Consider the following 21226-nt stretch of genomic DNA (forward strand, 5'->3'; position numbering starts at 1 on the left):
CAAGGTTTAAATGCATCAAGCATTTTACACTAAGGCATCTTAGCTTAGGTTAAAGTTACACGTATTTGCATATGTTATCAGAAAGGCTCTAAGCTAAAAGCTAACACTAGATGAACAAGCCATATAAAGGATTTTAGATTAGAATATTGATAAAACGGGACTAAGTAGAAAAACATTTCAAGTCTTCATTTAGAACAATATACCAATGAAAATTTAAACCACACTTATTTATTTATTCAGCATCACAGTGATACAAAAGTCATTGAAAACTGACACAGACAAGAATAGTGCTACTGCAAAGTGGCAGCAACAAAATCACTGCCATTACTGGTTGTGCATGTAAACTTTGCATCCTTATGTATCTTACAGATTAAGCACTCAAGATTGGTTTCATGGTAGCAGAAGAGATATATTCAAGTAGAATAGGAGTTCACTTGGATAAGTGATATTCCACACCAGTTAACAGATCTTTAAACCATTACATGGTCTTGCAAGTCAATAGTAACACGTTTATACAATTAATAGACACACTATTATTTATAACTAATCATTAACAAATTTAACATTTAAGACACTTTTTCAAACCTTCAACAACAACTTGTTTTGTTACCAGACTGACGGATAAATTAGAGATGTTTAAATTAATTCAGGCTGTCTATACCTGTGTGCGAGGCTCAGGTATAGTCCTAAATTAAAATTCAGCAACTCACAGCACCCATATATCAGATAATGTTGATGGTTTTTCTTATGCAGCCACACCTGCTTAGTACCACTTACTTACAGAGGTATGTGAATACCTGATCATTAGCATGTTAGATATTTTATTCCAAAACTATGGGAACAGAGTTGCCACCCTCCCATTTTGCAAAATATAACAGACTCCACTCTTTGGGAGGGCTTTGTACAAGAATTTGAAGTGTCTGTGGGAACTTATGCAATTTCAGTCAGAAGAACATTTGTGAGGTCAGGTACTGACTGAGGCCTGGCTCTCAACGTTAATCAATTAATCAGAACAGCCCTGCTGATATTAAAAGCCAACTGAAAAATGATGACATTTTGAAGTTGCTGAAGAATATTATAAAAGTTTATTACTAGTTATAACTAGTAATTAATAATATTTAATGTTTTGTATCTTTAATTAGTTTAATATGTGTAACTCAACAACAGTGGCAACAGTGGACAGGATTTTTGCATTAAAATCCTTGTTAGCACTTTAAGTAGCTTAATATTACAAACCCCATTTCCAGAAAAGAATCTGTAGTTTGTTATTTCTCTTAAATCTTTATTTAACCGACAAAAGTACAAAGAAAAAAATTCCAATGTTTTAACTGATTTGTTAACTGAATTGTGAGATTTCTGGATTCCCTGAATGTTTTCATAAAACTGTGTACAGTGGATGGTGAAAAACCTCCATTATTTGCAAATTTGTGTGAAAAATATTTAAATTGATCGACAATTCTCTCATGAAGTTTGGTACAAAATGGTGTATTGTAAATGTTGAGCCTGGATCCTCCTTTTATGCCCAATTATGAACATTTCACCTGTTACCAAGCTTATTGTGGAATGTTTCAAAACACTGTAACTTCTCACTCTTATGTTGCCTCTGTCACAACTTTAAGTGTGTTGCAAGCATCAAATTCTAAATGTGTTTGTAAAGATTTACAAAATACAATGAAATATTTTACTTTTCTTAGCCAAGAAAAAATTTACAAGAATGAACATCACAGGTTCTTCTTTTTATTGCATTTTACAAAATGTCTCAACTTTTTGGAAATGGAGTTTGTACTTGGTCAATGTTAGAAAAGCCATACCCTATAGCCTATTTACCAAAGAGATAAGCCCAAAAATATCTAATGAAATGAAAAAAGACACAGTCATAATGTGTAAATTGGAAAAGATTGGCTTCTAGAAAAACTTGACACCCTTTCCATCACCCATTGTTATAATTTCCGCCTTGCCTTCAGCCTGCAGTGCCTGCAGTGCACGCAGCAGCATCCAGTCTTCTAGCCCATGAAATGCTGAAAATTGTAAGAAAAAAGAAAAAAGGATTTCTTTAGTACACCACCCAAAAACAGATAAATCTCTCATTTATACTGCTGTTCAGTATTGTTAACAGTACTTTTTGAATACCATAATAAATATCTTGCTGTTTTTAAAATCAATAAAATGCATAAAATACATCCTAAAAGATGATCCACCCCAATTTGAACCAAATATTTTAACTTTTGGAATCCTGAATTTAGTTATCACTATTAATGTGTGTAATACAGCTCTCTGGGTTTGGTCCCTGTAAGGCAGTTAATTGCTGTTTTTCAACTAAGGAACACACAGCTGTTGATAAGTTTGTATTTATTTATTTTTACCAACATGTTTAACACAATTATGGCATAATCAGCTGTTGATTAAATTAAGAGACCACTTCAGATGATCAGTTTCCCTGGTTTTAGTATTTTGTAGGTATGTGTTCGAGTAAAGTGAACATTTATTCTTTAAGCTACTGACTTCTGACTTCTTCTACATTTCAGATGGAAAAAATATCTAAAGCATTTATTTGCAACAAACCCTACATTTATTTATAACAAGCTCAACTTTCTGCCAAGTTGCCACTGTTGAGCCCTTGAAACAATGCAGAAAAACAAAATGAATGTAAAATTAACATAACTTTTTAAAGAATAAATTTTACTGTGGGTAAAAACACTGTGGCTTGTGGCTCCAGGCCTCTATATAACCATAGATGACCAGGTGACAGTCCAAGCTGAAAACTGGACTCCTAAGCAATGATGATGTTACTCCAGTCTTCTACAGTCCAATACTTATGGCTTTTTTGCAAACCTTTTTTGCTTTTAATTGATGAAGGGCTTTTTTCAAGCTTTGCACAAATATCAGCTCTGCCCTTAGGAGCCATGCAATTTACCCTAGTTAGTGGTCATCCAAGTCAGCAGGGAATCATTTTCTGTTGGTCATTTTCTCTGGTCTATTAATGTCCTCAGTGTCTGCTGCTTTACTTTTCTTATGAAACACCATCTTTGAAATTTTAAGGATGGAACCAACCTAATGCTTTGGTTTCCTTCCTTCCGGTTTTCCGGTGGTACGCACGCTGAGACTGTAGCCTAGTTGTTTGTTTGTAGCCATTAGCTAAATAACTTTTTGTATATGTATGTTTTAAACGTTAATCTTTCGCACGTAGTTGATATAGAGTGTTATTTTGTCTATCGTAAAAAAGCGCTTGTGTTTACGCTTGTTTACTAACGTAAATCCGTGCTTGTGAAAACTTCTGCTACCGGCATCCGAACGAAGCCGGTTTTAGTTTGTTTTGTAATTCAGCGCATAAACATATTATTCATCCAGAATTAAAACCGCTTTCTGTCCGCACGAAGCGCGTTTGTGTTTGTTTGTTTTTGTATTTTAGCGCTTAAACATATTTGCTTTGTGGAGAGTTAAAGCCATTTTCTGTTCGTAGGAACAGAAAATAAACATTTTCTGTTTATTTGTTTTGTACACCAGAACATAAACACCGTTTTCCTTTAGAATTACAGCCGTTTTATCCGAACGAAGCGCGTTTGTGTTGTTTCGTTGTTGGTTTTTGTATTTCAGCTTATCAACGCCTGTTTCGGAATTAAAGCCGTTTTTCTGTGACTACCAGCAGAAGCGCCGGTGAAACCAACATAAACATCAACTCATCAACTTCAACTCATCAACTTCAACTCATCTTCTAAAGCTAAGTACTGTTATTATGGCCCCAGCAGGAGCTTTATATCCCTGTTCCGAGTGCAACATGTTCAGTTATTCCTTCTCCGTGTTTAGTGATAACTTTATATGTGATAAGTGTAGATAAGTTGTTAGCCTGACGGAGAAGATCTCAGTGTTAGAAGGGCGCATTCGGGCGTTAGAACAGACTACTACTAGTGAGTGCTTAGTTTCAGCTGTAGCAGTCCCGAATGCCAGCAGTTCAAGTACAGAACCCCAGACTCCGGCATTAGAGTCCTCACAGCGGGGCGACTGGGTGACGTCTCGGCGACATAGTCGTAGGGCAAAGCACCGACCATCTCAGTTGCACGTGTCCAACAGGTTTTCCCCACTCAGTGAGCCACCCGCTGAGAAGCCTGTTAATGTAAGTGCTCTGGTTATAGGAGATTCTCAGCTCCGACACGTGCGTATTGCAACCCCCATAGAGACACCAGCAACCATAGTCACCTGTATTCCGGGGGCCAGGGCGCCTGACATCAGAGCAAATCTAAAAGTGCTGGCTAATGCTAATCGTAGATTTTCGAAGATTGTTATCCACGTCGGCACTAATGATGTTCGCTTACGGCAGTCTGAGGTTACTAAGAGTAATGTTAAAGAGGTGTGCGAGTTAGCTAGGTCGATGTCTGAGGCAGTAGTGTGCTCTGGCCCCTTACCGATTCGACCCAGTGGCGAAACCTACAGCAGGTTGTTGTCGCTGAACCGCTGGATGTCTAAATGGTGCTCAGAAAACTGCATTGATTTTGTAGATAACTGGTCCACCTTTGAGGGAAGGCCTGGTCTTTTGAAGCGGGATGGTGTCCACCCCACGTGGGAGGGTGCTGCTCGCATTTCTTGCAGCATAGGTGACAGGCTTTACCACCGCGTTAGTGTAGCGGCAGATAGTGTTAAATGACTATCCAGAGCCAAGACCAGGCAGCAGACAAACAGGCCTAACCGACTGTCTGCGAGTCGCCATCGGACGTCACCCGGAATCCTTAGGTCACAAACCATTGAGACTGTGTCTGTTTACTGTGGCAGGTGTAAGCCAAAACAAAATCAAAAAGTATGTCATAATAACTCAATTAAAATTAATTTAAATGAGCATCATGAAAACCCTAGTAAGGCTAAACTAAAGTTAGGACTTCTAAACATCAGGTCACTTGCATGCAAAACAGTAACTGCAAATGAAATAATTACAGATAATTGTCTTAGTGCACTTTGTTTAACCGAGACCTGGGCTAGACCTAATGAGTATCTAAGTTTAAATGAAGCATCTCCTCCGGGTTACAGTTATGAACATAAGCCACGTCTTAGCGGTCGTGGTGGAGGAATAGCCACAATTTATGATAAAGACATAGGTCTTACTGTAAAATCATCTCCCATAACAAACTCGTTTGAAGTTCTTATCTCTGACATAACCAATAAATGTTCATCTGATAAAACTAGTATGTTTAAACTGGTCACTGTTTATCGACCTCCTGGTCCTTACTCAGAATTTCTTAACGAATTTGCCGATTTTCTTTCTAAATTAGTCTTATCAACTAAGAAAGCTTTAATTGTGGGTGACTTTAATATTCATTATGAGGATAAGTGTAATCCACTCAAAATTGCGTTTGATTCTATTTTAGAATCCTTAGGCATCACCCAAAATGTAACAGAACCCACTCACCGCTGTAAACATACCTTAGATTTAATACTTACTTATGGTATAAACATAGACAACCTGGAAATTGTACCACAGAATGACTTAATTTCTGATCACTCCCTACTAATTTATGAAGTGTCCCTGTCCAATAATATACAGCAACCACATCGTTTTAAATGTAAGCGCACTATTACATCTGCAACTGCAGCAGCGTTCATAAACTGCCTACCAGAATTACCAAATATACCAGCATCAGAACCTAAAGAACTAGATCAGGCAACTCAAAACCTAGAGACCGTACTGCACACAACCTTAGATAACGTAGCCCCGCAAGTGGCGTCACACTACACTGGAGGTGTATAAGATTGCTTGGAAAGATGCTCTAACTGAGTATAAACATGCACTTATAAAAGCTCTTTATATTATTCGTCCCTAATAGAGAAAAATAAAAACAATCCTAGATTCCTTTTTGAGACAGTGTCCAAATTAACTAAAAACGTCAATGAAACAATCTAATATACCGCCTGACTGTACCAGCGATGATTTTTTAAAATTCTTTAATGACAAGATAGAAAAAATACGACTTCAGTGTGTCACTTGCCAATGTTAAGTATGGACTCACTCCGAGCAGCGTTGGTGATGATAGTAACGAGTTAATCCAACTAAATTCCTTTAATCCAATCTCCCAAAATGAACTAACTGTGTTGATTAAATCATCTAAGTCATCATCGTGTATACTCGATCCTGTTCCAACTCGTTTACTTAAAGATTTACTCCCAGCTATTGTAGAGCCCCTGCTTACATTAATCAATGCATCCCTTAGCCTTGGGTATGTACCTAAATTGTTTAAAAGTGCCGTTATTAAACCCCTGATTAAAAAACCTAATCTTGATCCACATGTACTAGCTAATTATAGGCCAATTTCAAACCTTCCTTTTGTCTCTAAAATATTAGAAAAAGTAGTTTCCAAACAATTATGTTCTTATTTGAATGAAAATTGTATTCATGAAAAATTTCAATCAGGATTTAGACCCAATCATAGTACCGAAACCGCATTAATTAGAGTAGTTAACGAGTTGTTAATGTCTTCTGATAATGGATGTGTCTCTTTTCTTGTTCTATTAGATCTTAGCGCAGCGTTTGATATGGTCGATCATAACATTTTACTGGATAGGCTAGAAAATACAGTAGGTGTTAAAGGACTCGCACTCTCTTGGTTTCAATCATATCTGACTGACCGCTTGCAATTTGTTTATGTAAATAAGAAATGCTCGGAAACTACAAAAGTAAAGTGTGGTGTTCCACAGGGGTCGGTACTTGGACCGCTATTATTTACACTCTATATGCTTCCACTAGGTGAAATTACTCATAAACATGGCATACAATTTCACTGCTATGCAGATGACACACAGCTGTATATATCAGCCAAACCAAATGATACTGACACAATCAGTAAGATAGAAGATTGTGTAAACGACATAAAAAACTGGATGTCGTGTAATTTTCTTTTACTTAATTCAGATAAAACTGAGGTTTTACTTGTTGGCTCTAAAGCTGCAAGAGACAAGTTGTCTAACCTGGTGCTAAACCTAAACACTTTCTCTGTTACTCCCAGCCCAGATGTAAAAAACTTGGGTGTCACAATAGATTCAGATCTTTCCTTTGATACACACATTAATAATATTACTAGAGTTGCTTTCTATCATTTGCGTAATATCTCTAAAATAAGAAATATACTATCTGTTAATGACGCTGAAAAACTGATCCATGCGTTTATAACTTCTCGGTTAGATTATTGTAATGCTCTTCTAACTGGATGCTCTGGTAGATCCATAAACAAACTCCAGTTAGTTCAAAATGCAGCAGCTCGAGTGCTAACTAGAACTAAAAAATTTGATCATATCAGTCCTGTTCTATCATCTCTACACTGGCTGCCAGTTAAATTCCGCATTGATTACAAAATACTTTTACTAACTTATAAAGCGCTACATGGTCTGGCTCCACAGTATCTGAGTGAACTTATTAATCACTACAGCCCAGCGCGTCCACTTCGTTCACAAGATGCAGGGTTACTTATAGTTCCTAAAATTAAAAAGACCACAGCTGGTGGAAGAGCATTTTCTTACAAAGCTCCACAACTTTGGAATAATGTTCCTGCCTCTATTCGGGATTCGGACACAGTCTCAATGTTTAAGTCTAGACTGAAAACATAATTATTTTCTCAGGCTTTTGATTAATATAGACAAAGGCGCAGAGCTTGGGGGTTCTTGGTCATAGAAACTTGTGGTGATCAGGGATGTTGGGTTGCTGTCGTTCTGCCTCTCTTGTCCGATCACTCCGGTTTGGGTAGGAGAGGTGGGCGCTGATGTCCTGTGAAAGCCTTCATGACCTTGTTACCTGCTCGCTCTCCCTTTTAGTTATGCTGTAATAATTAGGGCTGCCGGAGTCTAAAACTCTCTGTAAAACTGTTTTACTCAACTAGCATTGTACATTATTAACTACATTCTTTGTTGTTTTACTCCAAAGGCATTCTGATGGAAACCTGTTTACCCGCCGAGGTTAAGGATTAAAGTCGAGACTGCCGTGACAACTATGCTGCTCCTGCCGGATGTGACGGGTCTGGAGTAATTGCACCAAGAATGACAAGAAATCACTACAGACATTATTGAAGACTACAGCGAAGAACAACTCTATTATTATTTATCTATTTATCTATTTATTACCAGTTATAACTTTTAGATCATTTAATTCTGTGTTCGTATGCTCTGTGTAAATCGTGTATTTATTTAAAGTATCCTCCAGGCCACCCAAGAAGGATGGGCCCTGCTGAGTCTGGTTCCTCTCAAGGTTTCTTCCTGTAATTTTCAGGGAGTTTTTCCTTGCCACAGTCGCCCTCGGCTTGCTCAACAGGGGTTTTTTGTATCTGTTGGTACTGGATTTTGTAAAGTTGCTTTGAGACAATGTCTATTGTAAAAAGCGCTATATAAATAAAGTTGACTTGACTTGACTTAATGCTCACTGTATCTCTCTGCCCATAAAGAAACTCACTTACTTAAAACGTTTTCACTCTTTCGGCATGGTCAATTATTTATTCCGGTTACTTTTAACATAAAACTTTTGCCACAGGGCTGGTCCTGTTGCAAGAGGATAGTGATGACCACAGCAGTGGTTTTTAAACATTCAGGCGATTTGGTTCAGGCAATCATTCACACCTCATAAGGCAGAAATATGTATGCCTGTGTTGGAATCCAACAGATGGTTAAAGTTTGACTACCATAAATGAAGAGATGCTGTTTTAAGTAATATTTGCTCTTTTTTATTCATTTTCTCCCTTTTTCTTCCCATTTTTAGCGCATCAAATTTTTACCTGATAGCATTATGCTTCCTCTCTACTGGTGCTAACCCCCGCCTCTGCTTAAGGAGAGCAAACTGACACACGCCCCCTCCAACACGTAAGCAGTAGCCGACTGCATCTTTTCACCTGCACGAGCAGAGTTCTCATGCCAATCAGCCTTGTGCATGGACAGCCACACCCGGATGGCAGAGCTGAGATTCGATACGATGTATTCGAAATCCCAGCTCTGGTGTGCTAGCGTATTTGCTCTCTTAATTTTTCCAGAGCTGTACACTGCCCTGTCTTGTGTACTTTTAAATTAAACTAATTTTTATCAGTAAACAAAACAAGAATTTGGTTAAACAAAGCTATTTCTGTATTTATAAAATTTGTCTTCACTTCTTTTATATTTAGTTAGGAATGTTCTTTTTATGAAGCTACCAAGTTTGAAAAAGGCTGTTTTGTTTTTTTACAACAGAATAAAGAATCAATTAAACAAATGTAAGCTAAAGTTTTTGAAATGACACTCACAGTCCCATGACTAACATAATAAACAAATATAGACAGGCTGTGTAAGATAGCTTAAGAATATTAAGAAAATTTTTAAAACAAGAACATAAAGACTTCTAGTTGGTGAGCAATATTATTTGCAAGGCAAATTACTGTATAGCTTGGCAACACATTTTTTGACTGTAAAGCTTGAAAAACATACCTTCATTTTCGGTGTCATCGCCATTAGAAAGTTCATAAAGTGTAAAGACTGAGTTGACCATGCCATTTCTAGAAACCTAAGAATAAAACATGAAGAAACCACCTTATTTGTAAAATACTATTTTTAATTACATTACTTACAAGCTAAAATTATATTTAAAAAGTCACAGTAATGAGTGAATAGACTTGTGATGGTCATGCACAAATGCACACTGAACAGCTTGTGGCTTCAGTGGAAGACTGATTAAACTACAATGCAGTAAAACAGGATTCCAATGACATCGACAGCTGTCTTCATTGTTGATGCATTCTTGGTGAAATTTTGGTGACGGGCCTCTCCTGGGAGGGTTTGCCAATGTTGCAAGTTTTCTTAATTTTTTCTCCATTTGAGTGCCTTACTATATTGTCAATTGAATTTGGTTAACTGGCTGATTTACTAGCTAAGGGGGCAATTTACTAGCTAAGGGGGTAAAATTTTCACACAGGACCAGGCAGAGCTAAACAGCATTTTCCCTTTAATAAAAGAAAGCATTATTTAATAAAAACACTTTTTGTTTACTTTGTTTTGGGTACTGTGTGGTGATATGAGCAATTACTCTTTTGCCAAATATTTCTATTTTTGTGTACCAATGTACATTATTCAAGACATTTATAATTAGTCCATATGTCCATGTGTAAACGCAGGAAGATTTTTTTTACTTAGCAGTAAAGGGTTGGAGTAGGGTGTATGAACAGATGATTGTGTTGTAGTTATTGCTTATTGTTCTCTATGTAACTGTTGTTCCTGGTGCATTCAGGTCACCCTGCAACTCTGTTTAAGTGTCTGCTTATCATTAGCGTGAGTGTGTGTGTGTGTCTGCCCTGTGATGGACTGATAACCTGTCTGGAGTTTTCCAATAAATTACACCCACTGCAACCATGACCAGAATAAAGAGATGGTAAAACTGACAATGAATGTGGACTTAACCCACAGCCCTGTGGAACACCAGTGTTCAGAGTAAGGCTGGGGGACACTTGACTCCTCAACCTCATAGACTAGGGTTACATAGACCCAGTTAAATATGGGGGTGTTGATTTCCAGCTTACTGAGATTGGCTACCAGCTTTATGGTAATAACTGTGTTGAAGACAGAGCTTAAGTCAATAAAAAGCATCCAAATGTAAGTATTGTTATTGCATGTGTGAACTGGAAGGGATCCAGTCATGAGGGACACGTCACTTTCAGGTGACTGAGAACCAGTTTCTCAAATCACTTCATCACAATGTGGGGGTGAGGGCTTGTATGTCTCTGCAATGTTTGTATAGACATAGTCCTCTAGTTTTCTTTCCTCTAGTGGGACAAGAGAAATTCTGGTGTAGGACAATCCATAAGCTGGAGTGATTACAATCCACTATAATAATAATAACTCCATCCGGGTGCACAGTTTGTTTGCTGATTGCTGTACTCAGTTCTTCCAAACCATACTTGACATTAGCTTCAGGGGGGATGTAAAAAGCGATGACTTTCAGTTACAGCTGAGCCTGTACAACCTGATATGTTAACATAAATGAACAGACCTCCCCCTTTACTCTAACCAGAGTTTAGTGCCACTCTGTCAGCTTTAAACACACTTCGCCCATTCAGCACCACTTGCGCCAGCTTCGCACAGCTGGATGAGTCAGTTCAGTACCCGAATTAATTAACTGTGTTGAGACTGTTAACAACATAATGGTCATTATTCTGTGGTGGTCCTGGGAGAGTCTTGACCATTAAAGAACAGGGTGAAAGCAGGCTAAAAAGGTATGTAGAGAAATAGATGGACTACAGTCAGTAATTGTAGAACTACAAAGTGCTCCTATATGGTAAGTGAAGCCGATAAAATGGAAAATGTGTGTAGAAACAAGGAGGTGGTTTTAATGTTAAGGCTGATCGGTGTATAATCATTGTTTATGTATTACATGTTATGTTCACAAATTTTAATGGTTTACTAAAAGATCTAAGAAACTGTAATACTTAAAATGGCTGGCTATAAATCCACGATGTAAGTGTTTAGTGTTTTGTAAACAGAGACAGGCCTTACCCACTGATAAATAAGATTTGCCCATTCCTCAGGTCTTCGCCACATGATTAAACAGCGTGTCTTATTTTTGTCCATCCATTCAAGGTTTCCTGTAGTCAAAATCAAGTTCAGTTTTTAACCACATTGGACCCCTGTCATTAACATGACATGAGGTTTAATGTGACATGACAATATATACTTTTACCTTTTTTTCTTAGTTCCTCAAATACAACTTCTATTGCTTCAACAGAAAGCTTTCCTGAACAATAAAGGTTAAGGTCAATAACTGAAAAGTTTATCTTAATAGTTTTTCTTGATAGAGACTTAGATAGAGATTTTTAAAAATGGACTTCCTTCTATTCATTATAATTTCAATTTGTTTCCCTATGTTATTCTAGTATTATATATTACATGGCATAAAATCATTTAGTTATAACTTGGATGAGGACAAATACATTTTGACCAGTGGTGTATAGTAACGAAGTAATAATACTTCGTTACAGTACTCAAGTAGTTTTTTGAAGTATTTGTACTTTACTGGAGTATAACATTTTTCGGCAACTTTCACTTTTGTGTACTTTTGTGTACTTTTACTCCGTTACATTCGCTGTATGTAAATTCTAACTTAGTCTAACTTACAGGTGCAGAGTCACCAAACCAGCGTGCAGTCCGTCACACTCCTCACATCATTTAACATTCATTTTGTAGTAACGAGTAACGACTCGTTACTACAAAATGAATGTTAAATGATGTGAGGAGTGTGACGGACTGCACGCTGGTTTGGTGACTCTGCACCTGTAAGTTAGACTGTGGTTAAACACATTAATGCGCATGTGCAAACGTTCTCTAAACGCTATCGGAGTTTTCTAAAAGTGCATCGTTCACCCAAAGACACGCAAATATGGAGATTTCAGAGGCTCCCCATCCAACACACTGATGTAAGTTAACAATGATTAACAAAGTAAAGCTGCAGCATCAGCGGTTTTTTAATATTATTAGCATTAACATTGTTCAGATATCTACCTCCCATTTTTACCGATTACATTCGAACCACAAATAAAACGTTTAACTAAATTTGTTTGGAATTAATTGAGTGCAAAACTCATGAAGACACGTCCATTATTTTTAAAAACTCACCTACGGACAAATATTTCCTCAGAGAACTTCTGTATTAGACCAGTAGAGAAGAGATTCATGGTGCTGAGGAACATGCAGCACGTCTTTAACCTTTTAATGATCTCAACAAGAACTCAACTTATCCAACTTATTATTAATGATTTTTCAGCTGTTGGCTTCAAGTTAGAAATGGTGTTATTAAAGTAAGAATACCAATATTTTTTTAGTTTAACACATGCCATTCAGTGAGTAGATACGGCCCCAAAGAATATTATTTAAATATAGCTTATTTTACTCAAATATTTTGATTTAAACTAATGGTAGAACAGATCATTAAAGGGATAAAAGTGCCACACGTTTTGTTAAACTCTCGAGTTTAAATGCAAATAAAATAGATGCAGTGTGTTTTACATTTACATCGACTCACATTCTAAAAACGTTGGAACAGGAACATTTAGGGCTAGTAATAAGTTAAAAAAAACAACTAAATAATGACGTGATTTCAAACAGGTGACGTCAACAGTTGATTATGATCATGAATTGGCACAAATCATGTTCAGATGAAAGGAAGAAAGCAGGTTAATTGTTAAGGTGGTTTACAGGCTTAAAAGAACAATCTTTATATTTAAAATGACCGCTTCCATTTATACTAACAGCATTTACTTTTACTTCTACTTTTAATACTTAAGTACATTTAATATCAAATTACTTTTGATACTTAAGTACATTAAACATCAGATACTTTTAGACTTTTACTCAAGTAATGTTCTAAAAGGTGACTTTTACTTCTATCAAAGTAAATTTCTGGTAAGATACTTGTACTTTTACTCAAGTATGGCTTTCCGGTACTTTATACACCACTGATTTTGACAGCACTGTCCCTTTCAAATGTATGTAAACATTTGGTACTAGTGATTAAATGGTTAACTAACCCCACAGTAATGCCCTGTGATAGACTTTTGAGCAGTGATCGAGGAAGGCGCCAAACCCACCCCAACAATGATTAGATGAACACTGTTATTAAAGATGAATGAATAAATGATCTGGAATGGCTTAACATTATATGCACATAAAATCAGCTTCTCATGCAATTATTTAATTTGTTAAGACCTCTTTTGACTTTCTGGAAACTGCATTTATAAGTAAACATAACTATCTAGCAATTACATGACTGCAATACACCAGTCAATTTTTTTTTTTTCCCATTTCATAGGTTTTTCCATAATGCGCACCATACAGTATTCCCATTAATACTGACCAAATTGCAAGACTTTTCACAGTATTTACACACCATTAATCTACCATCACATTTTACAGCTGAGATGGGGTAACTTAACATAAATAGTATTTGTGACAAAATTTTACAAATATCAGCTAAGATGTATAATGTAGTCTTTCATACCACTATACTTTCTGCAACTATATCAGCTATTCAAGTACAGCCTTGCAAATTCATTAAGAGAAAGTGTATCAGATAACATGGAAGGATTTCCTAGCTTTATAATGTATAATGTATGGCCATGTATAAACATGAGCTTACAAAATCCAAATCTCTAGATCTTTCTTCTTTAATAAAAAATAATAAGAAAGCCTGAGATTTATTTTTGATACAGTATCCAAATGTCCGGTCAACTGTACAAGCGATGATTTTTTTAAAATATTCTTTAATAATAGGACAAAAACAATATGACCTTAAACTCAAAGTGTGCCTCATCACCCTGTTAAGCAGCAATACACCTAGAGTGGCACAAGCGCTAATTATGGCTTAACTACTCCTTCAATTCAATCTTCCAGTAATTATCATTACTCCAACAAGCTTACATAAAAATTGACTCCCTACCTTGCATACTATAATAAATACATCTCTTAGCCTTATGTACCCAAATCTTTTAAATGTGCATTAATTCAACCCCGATTTAAAAGCAATATTGTGTGCTGTCTAATTATAGGTAACGGTTATCAAAGCTTCCTTTTGTTCCCAGGATTCTAGAAAGAAGCAATTCCACAACAGCTATCCGCATGAACAGAAATAGTATTAATGAAACATTTCAATCAGGATTTAGACCCAACCGTAGTACTCAAACTGCATTTACTGCTAAAAAAAGTATGATGTTCCACAGGGATCAGTGCTGGGATCTCTTTATTTACACTCTACTTTCTACAATTAAGAAAAAATATTCATAAACGTTACATTATTATAAACGTTTCCACGATTATGCAGATGACACACAGTTAAATACATCAGCCAAACTCAACAATATTTACAGGATTGTGTAAACAAAATAAAAGACTGGATATCATGTTACTTTTTTCTACTTAATTCAAATAAAAATAAGGTATTGCTTATTCAATATAAGACCACAAGGAATAAACTGCCAAACCTGTTGTTTTGTAATGCTTTACACTGTGACTCACAGCTCAGTTGTAAAACAAAGGAAAAAAAACAACTCACAATGGAAGTCACAGTGGATTCAGAAATCTGTTTTGATGTACACATAAATAATTCAAAGCTGGTCCTGCAATTAATAGTCTAGGAAACTTAATACATTTTCAAGTACTGTACACTGGTGCTTTGTACAGTTAACATGTTTGCTGTTTTAAATACAATTATAGTTAGGTGTAGTAAGCAGTAAAGGATACTTTCAATCTTCTTGTTGCTGAACATGGGACTCTCCTGTACCTCAAGCATGTCCACAGTGTAAAGCTTTCGGTGGCGACAATAGGACAGTGCAAGTGAACACCATGCTTCCAACTGCTTCTGTCTAGTGTCAACATTTGGCTGCAATCTAAAAATTAAATAATATTTGATGGTCATAAAAATAATGCTTTGTGTTAGTAATCTGCCAAATAAAAAAAATAGATTGCATTTTGTGCATAATTTGTTCAACATGTAACTTTCCAAATAGCAATATAAGAGAGTTTTAAATATAAATATTTTTAAATAGTAATGGAATAACTTTAATGCTTGATAACTACATGTTTTTAATATGTGCAGCTGAAGCAAGCTGGTTAACTGTTTAAAGTTTCAAGACACACAATGTATCTAATAAAAATCAGATATTCCAATAATTCCAATTGTTTGGGACATTAAATGTAAATAAAATTAAAATGCAAACAAAAACAGAAAGCAATTTATAGTAATTTATACAATTTTGTTTACAAGTATTTAATTAAAAACAATATGATGAAATGACAAAATCAATATTAAATACAAGTAACCATTGATCCCTTAAACAACACTGCATTGAAAACCAACATAACATTCTTAGTAAGAATGAAAGTGCTACAGTAGCCTGTCTTCAATTCAGACCGGTCACCCTTTAAAACTGTTTAGCACATTATGAAGGACAGTACATGACAAATAAAGACACTGGACCTTTGAGCAACTAACGTGTTATATCAAACAAGAATGAGTAAAAAAAAAAAGAATCACAACAATTGGTGTCCTCATTTCCTAAACATGTAAATGTAGCCCAACATAAATGTGCACAGCCAATATGTGGGTGTTAAGGATTCTTGTTTTAAATCCTATTTGGCATCTACTCTCAATTGTTTATGTGAATAATAAATGCTCTGAAACAACAAAATTATGGTGTTCCACACAGGCCGGTATTGAGACATGCTACCATTACGAAAATATATTCATCAACATGGCATCAACCCAAACACAATGTGACTTATAAACTCAGTTATAAAAAAACCTTAGGTGTCACAGTAGATTCAGATCTCACCTTTGATGCACACATTAATAACAGTACTACAGTTGATTTATTTCATCTGCGCAATATCTCCAAAATAAGATATTTTGTTAATGATGCTGAAAGAGTGATCCATGCGTTTATAACTTTTTGGTTAGATTAGTGCAATGCTTTTCTCACTGAATGCTCTGGTAGATCCATAAACAAACCCCAGTTGGTTTAAAATGCAGCAGCTGGAGTGTTAACTAGAACTAGTAAATTTGATAATTTTAGCCCTGCATTTGCATTAATTACAAAGTACTTTTACTAACCCATAATGGTCTACATGGCCTGGCTCCACAGTATTTCAGTGAACTTATTGAGCACCCAGCATTTACTTCGTTCACAAGGAGAGATAGATGGAGGATTAAGAAGATTTCTGGAATGAGTTAGTAGTAGAGAGGGTACCCACAGGGGAGAGAGTGGTGTTTGGAGCGGACCTAAATGGGCATGTCGGTGAAAGGAATAGAGGTAATGAGAAGGTTTTGGGTAGATGTGATGTCAAGGACAGGAATAGGGCAGATGGTGGTAGAGTTTGCAAAAAGGTTGGAAATGGCTGTAGTTAACACATATTTTAAGATGAAGGTGAAACACAGGGTTCCAAATTATTATACAAGTGATACATTTGTAGAATTTCAGTAAAACGAGCATTTAGGTTTTAGTTTTTGAAAGTGTTTCTTTTATCTCATATCTTTTTAGATCTTATCAACTTTATTAATCCCAAACAGGTTTGTTGTTTTTATTGATTTTATTGTATTTATCTTTATTGATTTTTCTATTAGATTTTAATAGTTTATTTATGTCTGTTACTTTCTTGCTTTTGTAAGGTGTCCTTGAGTGTTTTGAAAGGCGCCATAAATAAAATGGATTATTATTATTAAAGGGAAGGAAGAAAGATCTTTCTGAATATGAAACTTGAAATAGTTCAATCAATGTCTTGCAAAAGGCATGAAAACAACTGACACTTCACAAAACCGAAGACAGATCATCAAACTGTAAAAAAAGATATGGGAGTGATTTAAATAAAGGCTTATTAAGGTAAGTTTCTGTCAGACAATTAATATGTATTCAAAGGACAGTTATATAAACACTACTGTTGAGCAGCAAACAGCTTTGAAGCTGTTGGTGTATTCGGAGTGTCAAAAAGCTCTTTATGCAGAGGTGTTAAAGATATGTAAGATATGTGGAGTTTCTAACCAACCATTTTCTGCCAATAAAATTAAAATATTTGTGCCCATGCTGCAAAACACTCCTTGGTTGCTTTGGGCATAAAAATCATGGTTTGGCCACCATTATCTCCTCAACACCAATCCTATAGAGAACCTGCAATGCATCCTTAAAAGGAAGATCTATGAGAGTGTCAGTATAACTCAAAACAGCTCTAGAAGGCAATACTGGCAAATTCAAATGAAATACAAACTATTACAAGTTGTTAAATTCATCTTAAAGAAGAGCTCATACATTAGTATGTAGCCTGATCTGTAAATATTTTGAATGTAAGTTTTTTTAATAACTGTCTGCAGCAAATAACAGATTTCTGTATTATGCATAATAATGACAAATGACGTGCATTTGGAACATGGTGCATAAGAGTGGGGAAAAGTGCACACTGGTGATACGACCTGAAAGCAAGTGCAGGCTGTAAGGTGGTGGCAAAGTTAAACAGCATCAGATGGTGTTTTGTTAGATGCCTTGGGATGATAAAAGGAGAAAGAGAGTGAGGGCTGAGCCATGGATAAGATGGTGGGGGTTAAAAGACAGCAGCATGAAATTCAGGAAAGAGGTAAGACTGAATGGTAGTAAAGGGGTGCTAGACAACTGGGCTGTAAAAGTGGTGAGGGTATCAGCTAGGAAGGTATCTGGTGTGACACCTGGAGTAAGAAAGAAAAGGAGACTTGGTGGTGGCCAGGGGAAGTGCGGGAACGTTTAGGGAGAAAGAGGTTGGCAAAAAAATGAATGTAAATGTAAGAAATGCTGTCCACACTTTTCTGATTTGGGGTTGTAAAATCTGGACTGATATTAAACATACTTACAGTATGTATAAAAACCCAGTAGTCAAACCTATGTGGGCTACACCCACTGCTAACAGGTTTTTTAAAAATCATGTACATAAAAAATTATATGCAACCATTTGATGAAGGCCCTTTTCTGTACCAGCATGACTGTGCCCCTTTGCACAAAACGAGGTCCAAGACATGGTTTGATAAGTAAGGTGTAGAATTCTAGTGGACTGCAAGCCAGGTCTTCTTGTTCAAAACTAATGCCTGACTTTACAAATGCTTTTCTGACCTAATGCAGTCAAGTCTGTAAAAAGCGTTCACAGAAGAGTAAAGGCTGTTGTAGCCGCAAGGGAGAATTAATATTAATGCATGTAGTTTAAAATGGGATGTCCAACAAACATATGGTCAGATGTCCACGTATGTTTGGAAATATGGTGTACATTCTGCCTAAAATTGAATGCTTTTAATGTTCAATGTTTATTCACAATCCAGTTTGGAAACATGTGATCACTCAAACCACATTTGAATGTGGTCGGGGAAAGATCTTGACAACATTTAACACAAGATAATCACATTATAATTATATGCGAGTTCATAACAGAATACCGCTGCTACCTGACCAACCTGTATATTTTTGTTGTTGTTTTTTTTCACCCGGAAGTCCTTGCTAATTTGTAAGTAACTACTTGTGTGTAGTCGAATCTATTAGCAGTAACAACAGCAAGGAGTGTTAATGTAATACGATATTAATGTAAATAAATCATTACGTGGAGCTGTGTACATTTTGCTCCACGTTTCGACAGCATAGTGTATGTGTCAGTGAAGCTCTTATTTTAAACAAATAAAAACTTAAAATGCGGAAGATGATTGTTCAAGTGGCTGTTATTTTTAATGTACGCTACCTTGATCACGCATTATATTTTATCATAGTAAGGAATCAGTGAATGGAAAGCATGTTATTAAATGCACATAAGGTAATATGATTCAATACGATTAATTCTGCATCCCTATACACAGCTTTACGGAGGTCGGTTAGAGCTATTTTACGTTAAGCAGCGGCACAAATTTAACCAGCTAATTGCAATTAAAATAAAATCATTACACATACAGTAAAGTATAAACAATAAAGTGCCGTAAGTTAAAACTTATGTTCTTACTACACTGTATTCTAAGTAAGGAACATGATTACAATCAGCTTTAGCTACTTCCGCAGCACTAAGAGTAAATGCTAAATGAAACTAAAGTGTACATTATTTCTTACGCTGTGTAGTCCACACACTATATGTAGTTCTACATTGGGAAATAGCTGGGTTGCAAAACAAATGATGTATGGCTAAACTTATTCATCACGACCTGATCGCATCGTCAAAATTCTTGAACTTACGTGAAGAATGGGGGGAAATTATACTGCCAAGGCCACTCAAAACTCATGTCCAATACAAAATCTGCTATCCTAAAAGATTACTTTAACACCGTCAGAAGGGCGTTCTTTTTCTTCGCATATTTTCAGCAAACTGTGGTAAATGCTGCCTCATGCGCTAGGATAGACTAGATCATTGTCCAATCGACACTGCTTTTGCTAACCATAAGCCAAGTCTGACCAATGGCTAATGCAGTAATTGGTCCCGACCCTTAAACTGTACACTCACTAGCCAATCACGACAGAGGAGGACACCCCTTCCGATTACGGGAGGGGAAAAATACAACGAGATAACGAGTTCGTATCAGTGTTGCCAACTTAGCGACTTTGTCGCTATATTTAGCGACTTTTCAGACCCCTCTAGCGACTTTTTCAAAAAAGCGACTAGCGACAAATCTAGTGACTTTTTCTGGTGTTATTAGAGACTTTTGGAGACTCGAACGTGAAAACACATATTGTTCTGCAGTTACTGTCCTCAACGACCAGCGGGTCCTGCCGTAAGCCCCTCCCCCGTCCCAAAGCACGGGCGGTCAGTATCACTGTCAGTGTTGCCAGATTGGGCGGGTTTCCACCAAAATGAGCGGATTTTGTTGGAAATTGGCATGGAAAAACACACTTTGGCAGGTGGACAAAATTTGGGCTGGTTTGTAATTATTTTGGCAGCTTAAAATATAAGTAAAAAAAGCTGTTGCTAAAGCAGGTGGAATATAAATAGGTCTCCCTTCTCCCTACCTTCTCCCACCACATCCAACCCGTTGTCAAAAGTTTGATTGACAGGTTATTCTTTCCAGTCCAAGACACTGTTGCCACGCCCATCAATACACTGATTCATATGTTAGACAAGTGATTTGAGTTGAATATGAAGGTAAGCAAGTCTCGTACATACAACCTCTCATATGTACGAGAGGGCAAACTTTCATTGCTTGCAAGTTTATTTTTATTTACATGCAAAGTGTTATGTGTCCTAACAAATAATGCATTTTACAAACTTGGTAGGCTACTTTAAAGACATGCAAGCAAAAATAATTTGTCCTTTATATTGTATTATTACTGATCTGTACATTTTAAGATATTAATTTGTAGGTCATGATGGTTTAACTGGTTTATTATTTGTGAAATGCTAAACATCATCTGCTTATCCTGTGTTTTGGGCGTTTTTTCATGCATTTCATGCATGGCTGAAAATTACTGTCGCAATCTGGCAACCCTGCTCAGAGTAGCTCAGTGTTTTCTTAAAAAACAAAAACAAACCATGAATTAACAGAAGAATGTTCATTTGTAGTTCTAAACATATTTAGGGTGTTTTTACCCACTTTTTGTCTCTCCCACGAAATTATTCCTCTCTTATAAAACGGATAGTTCCGGTCCTAAAATCTGATTGGCTGAGCCGCGTTCGAAGCCGTTGTAAAATCCCCGATAAACGCACACCTAGGACCACCTCACATCATTCCATATTAATACACCACTGAATAGAAAAAATTAATGTTATTTTCGCCCTC

At 36.4% G+C, this 21226-nt stretch overlaps 1 protein-coding gene across 1 annotated transcript; it reads right to left on the bottom strand.

Moving 5' to 3' along the window:
- Positions 1 to 206: 206 nt before the first annotated feature.
- vps25 (vacuolar protein sorting 25 homolog) lies at positions 207 to 20182 on the bottom strand. The gene is made up of 6 exons (XM_063002829.1): positions 19692 to 20182; positions 15211 to 15356; positions 11660 to 11713; positions 11476 to 11564; positions 9418 to 9493; positions 207 to 2018 (listed from the first exon to the last, which is right to left on the bottom strand). Exons 1-6 carry the CDS (start codon positions 19736 to 19738, stop codon positions 1906 to 1908), a joined length of 525 nt encoding a protein of 174 aa, XP_062858899.1. The 5' UTR covers positions 19739 to 20182; the 3' UTR covers positions 207 to 1905.
- Between the last annotated feature and the right edge of the window lie 1044 nt (positions 20183 to 21226).

The sequence above is a fragment of the Trichomycterus rosablanca genome, chromosome 10 (genome assembly GCF_030014385.1).
Source record: "Trichomycterus rosablanca isolate fTriRos1 chromosome 10, fTriRos1.hap1, whole genome shotgun sequence".
Classification (NCBI taxonomy): Eukaryota; Metazoa; Chordata; class Actinopteri; order Siluriformes; family Trichomycteridae; genus Trichomycterus; species Trichomycterus rosablanca.

What these genes read in the sequence shown, in the direction of transcription:
- vps25 (XM_063002829.1), bottom strand. Translation starts at nt 19,738, where the DNA reads ATGAGTTTTGAGTGGCCTTGGCAGTATAATTTCCCCCCATTCTTCAC. An exon ending in CAAATCTTATTTATCAGTGG is followed by an intron (nt 9,494 to 11,475) that starts GTAAGGCCTGTC and finishes TTTTATTCTTAG; the next exon opens with GTTTCTAGAAATGGCATGGT. An exon ending in CGATGACACCGAAAATGAAG is followed by an intron (nt 2,019 to 9,417) that starts GTATGTTTTTCA and finishes TACAATTTTCAG; the next exon opens with CATTTCATGGGCTAGAAGAC.